General features: G+C 45.9%; 1 protein-coding gene across 1 annotated transcript in view; it reads left to right on the top strand.

Annotated features, from left to right (window-relative positions):
- The first annotated feature begins 345 nt into the window (after positions 1 to 345).
- LOC129383079 (uncharacterized) overlaps positions 346 to 9,759 on the top strand; it is a 28,173-nt gene continuing 18,759 nt past the window's right edge. Inside the window, exons 1-2 of the mRNA XM_055067331.2 lie at positions 346 to 1,666; positions 7,145 to 7,279. Of these exons, the coding sequence (XP_054923306.1) occupies positions 1,466 to 1,666; positions 7,145 to 7,279 (336 nt within the window). The 5' untranslated portion in view covers positions 346 to 1,465. The remainder of the gene's footprint in view (positions 1,667 to 7,144; positions 7,280 to 9,759) is intronic.

The following is a 9,759-nucleotide window of genomic DNA, read 5'->3' as shown; positions in this document are numbered from 1 at the left end:
GCAAACCCCGTCAAATTTGGTGCAGTGTCTGCCGAGAAAAACGAATTCTCCTTTTACATGTATTTAGATAGGAACACCCGATCTAAAGCTTCCTCTTAAGTATTTCTTGTTCATTAATGTGGTTTGTTGAACGCAACGTTTCCTGCGTGTATAGCTGGGTGCTGATCTCTTGAAACTGTATTGCTTATCGTTAACCGCTGGCATAGCGCTAGCAACACCCAGGGAGAAGTACTGCAAGCAATGCAGGATGCCAGAATCTCGGCCGTGCCCACCACTTGCACTCTTCATCCCGTAATTGCGCCACCGAGACGCAAGCCGCGGCGGCCACTACGCCGGTGTCGGCGACCTATGACGACGCATTCTTCGCTATCTGGTAGAAGCGCTGCCGTGTCGTCGCTTTGTGGTGCTTTCTGGTTATTCTGACGATTTTTCTCGCGATTTATAGCTCAAGCAGTCTCCCGGGGACAACTTCGACGCCCCGAAGATGTGAATTAAAGAGTATTCCTTGCAAGTAGATAAACGTGCTAATTGTTAAGGGACACTTGATTGCTGCATAGCGTTAGCACAATCAAGGACGTAAAGAACCGACGAAGTTTACGCAAGAATTTGTAAGTTCATACCAGTTAAGCTGCCGAGCCTCTCAACCGATCGCCTGTGCTTAGCTTTTAAAGGCCAAGATTTTTCTTTGCGAGCTTTTCCGGGTTTTTGTGACCGAGAGTACTGCGCCGTAGCTGTCCTCTAGCCGAATAGGCCAACCAATCACAGAGCAGGAAGCGCGCCGCTGCGTTCCACGACCAGATGGCGCTCGCCTCCGTGCAACCGCGCAAGCCAACGTCTATAACGTTGTCTAGTAATGTTGGCGCAGGCGGCGGCGCAGGCCGTGCGGAGCACCAAAAAAAAAAAAAAAAACAACCAGAAGGCTTGCCTTCGTACGTCCGCGGCAGCCTGAATAAAGCCTTCTGTGTCAATTGGTACGGACATTCGATAAACACAAACTCATGTTTCGGCTCTTTATGCACGCGCACTAAGCTGCGCTGTATATAGATGCCAACTCGTTGCATCTGCTGCATTTTTTAACAGCTTTCGAGTTGTAATGCCAACATTGTAAGCTGCGCGCTAACCTCGCCGTGGCACCGCGGTTGTATGGCGCTGCACCATTCTACACCTTGTCTAGGTGGGGAAGTTAACCTGCAGAACATCTCTTAAGTTTACTGTCGGCTTTAGTCCATCACTCACAGGCTCGTCCGCACTCATCAGTAATAACTGTAATACAATGTAATAATACATTGCACTTGTAGCAGGTAGTCCACTTCCGGCATGCTGCGCGAGGCCTGGAAGATACAAATAAGATGGCCTTTTATTTCCTTTTAGGGAGCATGCGAAAAAGAAGAAAGCCTTTGAACTAATGGTCAAGCTAATGGAGGCTCATTCTCATCTCTGATTGGCGGATGTGTAAGGAATATCAATGGCGACAGAACTATTGATGAAACCTCCTCAGGTCTACAATATCCCACACGAGGTCTTCAAGCTGCTGTCCACTTCCTTCTGGGAGGAGTGCACAGCGCTCGAGACGCAAGTCCTGCTGGCCATCGCCAGCTCGGTGATGGCCGAAACCGCGGGCCAGCAGGTGCTCGTCCAAGTCATGGCGCCAGTCGTGGTGAACATCGTGAGTGGAATGCAGCGATCACGAGACCGTCATCTACACGTCTGGGCACACCCGGCGACGAGCACGGGTTAAGGGGAATCTGTCTCAGGGGTCATGCGGCAGTGCACTATTTGTGAAATCAGGGCTGCATTATAGCTGCATGCATCTTTAAACTTGATATAGATTCATCTCGCCACAAGTTTCCCTACGCCACCGCTGCCGCAAGGGATGCCGGTATAGTAGCAGTCCAAGCGGACTGAAGGGCAACTATACGAGTATATGCTTCGACTGTAGAGTTTCTTATAAAAATTACTAGAGGTAACATTGGCGCTAGTGAGACCTTCAAGTATGGTTCAAGGTTCAGGCAGCACAAGAATGGAGGCTAGTTGATCGAGTCGTCTAGACTTGTTCTATCTGGCGTCAAAAGGCTTTCTGACTTTGCAAGATGATTATCTAAATTAAAGTTTGTCTAAAAAATGACATGATTTGCAGTGATCATGTCTGCGGTCTCAGATACTTTTTGCATTATTTGTGCGTTGAAAAAAATAGCATTGCTTCAAAATTTAGGCCAACCCAGAAAAATGAAGTGTAAAGTGAACAAAGCCACAAAAAAGTCTGAAGGCATAAGCACGAAAATCAAACAAATTTTCGTGTAGTAACTATCATTTCCACACAAGCTGAATGATCTCAGCGCTAAAGTTACCTCTAGTAATTTTAGTAATACACGCTATGAGTTAGACCACGTGGGTTAGTTATACCATGGTCTCCGAGATTTGCGGCACGCTTTGAGGAAAGCGTGCTCCTCGCAAAAAAAAAAAAAAACAAGAGGGAGGGGGCGAGAGAGAGAGAGAGACAGTGATAGCCCACCATGCCTCCCACTGCTCTTCGTGAAATAATTCAATTACGAAGAGACCATCGGTATGTGATAGCACTGCCCCAGGTGTATAGCATGATCGCGAGCCGTGCAGTCACCCACCACGCGCACCAATAAAGCCGCGATGTCGAGCAGTGCGGACGAAGGAGGCACCTCACGACATAGCTAGACGGACCGTTTGTCCTCGTCCTGTAGTCTCCTTTCGCATCCTTTGTATCCATGTCCTTGCCTTCGTCTTGCTCAGGCACAACCATATCTCGGAAATTCGCCAGCCATGTCGGTGGAGCTTTTGTTCCTCGAGTGGATGTGATACCAACCGTAAAAGGATCGAGCGAGTTGACGGAGGACGTGCGAACATGCCGTTCTCGACGGAATTAGCTCAGGTCGGCCACACATCTTTCTTGATCACACGCATTTTTTATATGTTTATGGAAAATAAAATAAGCAAACGATAAACATATTGACGGAATCATACTAGAGGCTCCGAAAGGCGACGCGACAGGCACGTACCCAGGATTTTTTTTCGGGGGGGGGCCCACCACCTCCATCATCATCATCATCATCATCATCATCATCATCATCATCAGCCTGTTTTATGTGCACTGCAGGACGAAGGCCTCTCCCTGCGATCTCCAATTACCCCTGTCCTGCGCCAACTGATTCCAACTAGCGCCCGCGAATTTCCTAATTTCATCGCTCCACCTAGTGTTTTGTCATCCTCGATTGCGTTTCCCTTCTCTTGGAACCCATTCTGTAACCCTAATTGTCCAACGGTTATCTAACCGGCGCATTACATGACCTGCCCAGCTGCATTTTTTCCTCTTGATGTCAATTAGAATTGTCTATACTATTAGATTCGTCGGACGGTCCTACCGCTGTCGACCAGAAGTAAGATTTGTCGGACGGTCCTACCGCTGTCGACCAGATGTAGGAGTCGTCGGACTATCTCGCCGCTGCCACCATTTGAAGGAGATGAAGGTCGTAGACAGGAACTCGGTGAACAGGATTTATTTACATATTAACAGTTTAAGCAGGATACATTGGCAGACTAGCGCGACTCCCATATGGAGCACGCAAGACTAACATACAGCAAACAGATTACGAGCACACAGCTCACTAGTTCATTTCTAGCATGACAGAGCACTCAGCTCCCGACAACGAGCACGACACGACCACTACACGAGCACACCCTAGCAGCCGGCAAACGCTGCTTATAAGCCCTTGCTCGACGTCATAGTTCGACGTCATTCAAGATGCCCCGCCTTTTTGGAGGATGGGGTGTGCCGACTTGGAGGATGAGGTGTGCCGAATTGGAGGATGAGGTGTGCCGACTTGGAGGATGAGGGCTCACCCACACAAAGGCACACACGTTCGAGCCCATACACACAAAGGCTCCGGAGTCGACGACCGAGGGCTTCGTAGAACTGTGCTCCGTCTCGGGTGGTGCGGCCAAGTACCAATTTCCTGAGTTGATCGCGCGCCACGTGGCTGCCTGCCGACCGCAGCTCTCGGAAGGACGCCCCGACTGGTGGGCTTGGAACACGTGCAGCGGGCTGAAAGCTGGCACGTTGCCGCCCCGTATGGCCATTCTTAACAATACCCGTTCGCTCTCTGATCCAAACCGCTCTCTTTCTCTCTTAACGTTATGCCTAGCAATCTTCGTTCGATCGCTCTTTGCGAGGTCCTTAACTTGCTCTCAAGTCTCTGCCCCATATGTCAGCACTGGCAAAATGCACTGATTGCACACCTTACTTTTCAATAATAATGGTAAGCTTCCAGTCAGGAGCTGGCAATGTCTGCCGTATGCGATCCAACCTATTTTTATTCTTCTGTGAATTTCTTTCTCATGATCAGGGTTCCCTGTGATTAATTGACCTAGGTAAACGTACTCCTTCACAGTCTCTAGTGGCCGAGTGGCGATCCTGATCTCTTGTTCCTTTGCCCGGCTATTTATCATTATCTTCATCTTCTGCATATTAATATTCAACCCCACTCTTAGACTCTCTCTGTTAAGGTCTCCAATCATTTGTTTTAACTCGTCTGCATTGTTGTTGAATAGAACAATGTCATCGGCAAACTGAAGGTTGCCGAGATATTTGCCGTCGATATTTACTCCTAAGCCTTCCCAGTTTAATAGCTTGAATTCTTCTAAGCACGCAGTGAATAGCTTTGGAGAAATTGTGTCTCCCTGTCTGACCCCCTTCTCTATAGGTATCTCCCTGCTTTTCTTGTGTAGAATTAAGGTAGCTGTAGAACCTCTGTAGATATTCTTACGCGAAGGACGAGTCAGTAAGACGAGAAACTATTTACAGATTATATTTACAACAACGGTTGCAGCGCTGACCGGTTAGATTCACAGCGCGAGCCCAGTTCGTTCTTCCTCCTCTTTTCTGGAGTGATGGCGCCTACGCGCCTCGTTCAAACAAACAAATACCACACGCATGTAGCAATATTTTCCAAGCTTTTTAGGTAAGCGTTCTATACTCCTTGATTACGTAGTGCCTCTACGATTGCTGGCATCTCTACTGAATCAAATGCCTTTTCGTAATCTATATAAGCTACATAGAGAGGCTTATTGTACTCTGCAGATTTCGCGATAACCTGATTGATGACATGGATGTGATCCACAGTAAGGTATCTCTTCATTAAGCCAGCCTGTTCCCTTGGTTGACAAAATCCAGTGTTGCCCTTATTCTATTGGATATTATTTTGGTAAATATTTTATATAATACTGGGAGCAAGCTAATGGTCCCATAATTTTTCAATTCTTTAACGTCTCCTTTTTTGTGGATTAGTATAATGTCTGCATTCTTCCAGTTTTCTGGGACCCTTGCAGTCGATAGACACTTCGTATAAAGAGCCGCCAGTTTTCCAAGCATTGTCTCCTCCATCGTTGATTAAATTGACTGTTATTCCACCTTCTCCTCCCGCTCTTCATCGTTTCATGTCTTGCAGGGCCCTTCTGACCTCATCGCTAGTTATAGGAGGGTTTCTGTATCCTGTTCATTACTGTTTCTAAGTGAGGTATCGTGACTCCTATGGGTACTGTATACAGGTCAGCTTAGAATTTTTCCGCTGCTTTTACTATATCTTCGAGAATGCTGATGATATTATCCTTCTTATCTTTTAGTGCATACATCATGGTTTATCCTATGCCAGGTTTCTTCTTTACTGATTTTAGGCTGCGTTCATTTTTTACGGCTTCTTCAGTTTTTCTCATGTTATAGTTTCGAATATCAGTTATTTTCGCCTTGTTGATCAGTTTTGACAGTTCCGCGAATTGCGTAACGCTGTGCGGCCGCCAGTCCCATACAACCGCGTAGAGCGCAGGACTCTGCGATTCTAGACGTACTGTGCTCACCGCGATAGGTTAGAAAAACACCCACATAAGCACAGCAGAGAAGTGGCTACGTGAGGCGGTTCGACCGATAACTGTGGAAGCGTCATTCAAAACAAGTAATTGTTTTCCACTTCTGGCGGCCTTTTCTCTACTTCCTTTTTAAATAAAAAGATGTTGATGCATAAATATTCTCATAAACAACGGTTAACTTTTTTTATTATTCGCTTTTGCTTGCAGTTTAGTTGTTGCCCTGGCTCTCTCCCTTAGTAGATCGCTTAATTTCTCAACTCCTTGCGATATTTTGTTTGCAGTTGCCAATTTTGCACGAAAAGTGCTATACAATTAGGGAAAAACAGACGACGTAACGGGCGACAGTCATCTTGCTTATGGGTTTAAGGGTTATTGCAGGGTTTCATGATGGATGCTCTTGCACATTATTTCATTTCCCACCTTATCTAACCCATATCACGTGTATATGTTTCCGGGCATCTGCCAGCGTAGCGGCGAGCCGTAACTCGAGGAAATAATGAAGTAAAGGGAAAAGTTAAACGCAATTGGCGTTTTCTCCGGCCGCAACTCGTTCCATGAGAGTACAGACCAGCTGAGTAACAGCCGCATCCCTCTCCTGGTCCCAAGATCAGCCTAAACAACGAAGGTTGAACTAACAAAAGCAACAGCTATGCGCGTGACGGTTGAATAGATGGTGACAACTGAACGCATCTCGAGTTAATCGCACGGGTGCGGAATCTATGAGAAAACTGTCCTTCACATTACAAGAGATGCCGATAACTACCACCATCTAAAAGGAGTGAAAAAGGCAGCATAATGCTGACCGATGAACAGCTGCCAAGTATCAACATTGATCTGGCGGCGCTTTAGGAATGTGTGAGGTGGGGTGGCGTAGGTGGGGAAGGGGGGGGGGGGGGTATGCCACTTGATTTCGGGGGGGGGCCCGGGCCCCCCCGGGCCCCCCCCTGGGTACGTGCCTGCGACGCGACAATGCATCAGTGCGAAAAAGAAAGAGACAGAAACAATAAAAGATGGTCAGAAACTCGGAGTAATAGCAAACGACGACGCATGACAGCGACAGTGGTTTGCCTGATGGCGTCCACTTTTTTTGTGCCGTTGGTTCATCGGCTGTTCACATGAACAAAAGCAAAAACAAAAACATGTATAGAGAGATAAAAAGAAAGGAAGTGGACGCATAATGCTTTCCGATCAAGAATGTGTGTACCTCTGTGTGATCCTGCCATTCACGCAGACTCTTTGCTCGGCCTCTCCGCAGGCAGAGGTACAGCACGTGCACCCCACGTATTACGCGATTCCGGTGATCGTGGGCGCCTCGTCTAACGTCATCATGCCGGCGTCGGCCCCGCTCGCCCTGCTGCACGAATTGGCGCGGGTGTCCTTCTGGAAGCTGGTACGTGTCCCACTTCCCACGCGGTTCACCGCAATTCACCTAAACGGGTACTGGGTGTTACCACAAAAAAAATGTGTTTTGTTTTGGTAGCTTCGTGGCATGGATAGCCGTGTATACCCGGTAAATTACACTATTGAGAGCGCAAGGAATAATTACGTTATCTTTCAAAGACCGATCTAACTGCGTGGAATATGCGCCGCGATCTCCCCAGTAAATGTGCGTGCTGGGGAGATCCTCATAGTAGGCGTGGTATTCTTTTGCAGTTGCTTATCTCTTAAATTACGCCTGTGTTGGTTTCAAAGGTACAGTATAATCTTCATTGGTAATGGTCACAGAGATCATCATCTCTACAACACTGTGCACTATATGACAATTCCCCAGTGGGCAATTCCTGCCCAAATTTCATTTTATTTACGAAACACAAGAATGGCAGTAAACATAAGTTTGCTGGGTAGATCGTCATTGTGTGCGTCGTATTCTTTGCAGTTGCATATCCCTTAAATTGCAGCAGCCTTAGTTTCAGGGACACAGTAAAGGCTTCATAATTCATTATTACAAAGAATGTTACGCACTGTCAGAATCCCGCATTGTAGAGTTCCCCCCCCCCCCCCCCCAATTTTCTTACAGGGAAGCTGTTAATGGCTACTTTCCCCACTGCTGGGTCCGCGTGTAGAAAAAAATAAAAACCAAGAGAGTGCAATACGGGGCTGACCCACAGCGGAGGTGCAGTTCGCCATTCAGGGGTCCACATACACTGTAAAAAAAATTTGCCTTACTTTACAGAAAATTTGCTGGTAATTTGTGACCGAACACTCTTCCGTAAATTAAGAACGGTCATTTCCGTAGAACGGACAACTGTAAAAGAGAGACCGTAATACAAGATACGAGTGCTTCTGTATCTAGAAAACGGAAGACTCTGTATTCTGAATCTGTACTATAACCGTTAAAGTACGGTGCTTCTCGTATTCAGAAAACGGAACACACTGTATGCTGAATTTGTACTATAACCGTTAAAATACAGGTGCTTGCCGTATTCAGAAAACGAAAGACTCCGTATGCTAAATCTGTACTATATCCGTTAAAGTACAGGTGCGTCCCGTATTTTATCTTGCAGAGCATATCCATTGTTCGAAGAATGTACCGTCGGGGACAAAATTGGCCAGGACGTGCGAGAGTCGACCGAATTTTATGGTGCACTATTTGCTGGGATCAGCCGTGCTACCATCTGCGTTCAGAATGTGCATACGTGACCCACTGTTTTCAGCGGTCTTGAACAGAAATGCAATTTGGTCAACGCTCGCACTTCCAGGGTACTTTTGTCCAAGATAGTACATCGCCTTTAATGCAAATGTCATGAAGGCAGCTCATAGACAAAGCAGCAGGTCACCATTGAGAAAATTGTCTTGCCAACACACTGACATGGCTGCAGAGATAAAACACTTTGCACTTTGTGATATGAATGCACTGCATAGCATATATACACAAAGGTGCAACATTTCAGTCCTCAAGTTCTTAGATCACAGAAGCAACTTTATTTTCTTCAATTACTCGTCTTGCACTTCTTCCTGGTGAAAGTTGTTCTTGACCCGAAATGCTTGCAAGGATAAACTTGCTGCTGTTAGGAGAAACAAATAGTATTCGTGAATATCCATCCTAAAGAAAGCGGCAAAAAAGTATAATCACAGAACACGACAAAGCAGTAACTTCTGTGTTAGAAAAACATGTAAGTAGACCAACATTGTTGGAACAAGGGATGTTGCTATAGCCAACATTTCGACATAGGTGCTTGTCATTAGGGTAGCAAATGTTTTCCTTGGCTGTGTTGTTTTGGATTGTGCATAGCTCACTGGCCTCTAGCCTCATTGGGGGAGAAGAAACTGGTGCATATAATAGGTCAAGAGAAGCGAAAGTGTTAAAATAAAGGAAGGAAGGGTGTGCTTAGCAGTGGTGATTGTGATGGAGCGGGTATGAGCACTACTGTCAGTTCTTGCAAAGAGTAGGGGTGACCAAAACAGAAAATGATGTACACATGTAAGCAGTCATTAATCGAGTAGACCTAATCTTCCGAGAAGACAAAATAGGTATCAAGATAAACAGTTTGCACTTTTGGAAAAGGAAAACGAAGAATTAAGAAAATAAATTTTGTATCAAGATGCATCTGGTTAAGATCACTGTAAATGGTAAATGAAGGCACATTACGAATATATATTTTGTTAAAAGCCGATGAAGAAAATATATATTAACGAAATATTAAAAAATAGGGACATTAAAATTAAACTGGGTATGACCATAAAACAGTAAAGAACAGCCTGTGGGAAAAAAATGGGATGGACAATATGATAACCAGGTGCAAGACAGCAAAACGTCGAGCGCTGTTTATATTCATGGTGCTGTTGACGGCTTCAAGTTTCTGTCTTTCTGTGGAACCTTTGTCTTACTTGAACAAGGAAATGGGTCATTTTTAAACAAGTCAGTTCATA

The sequence above is a fragment of the Dermacentor andersoni genome, chromosome 3, assembly GCF_023375885.2.
Source record: "Dermacentor andersoni chromosome 3, qqDerAnde1_hic_scaffold, whole genome shotgun sequence".
Taxonomy (NCBI): Eukaryota; Metazoa; Arthropoda; class Arachnida; order Ixodida; family Ixodidae; genus Dermacentor; species Dermacentor andersoni.
This window is presented reverse-complemented; position numbering and strand designations above follow the sequence as displayed.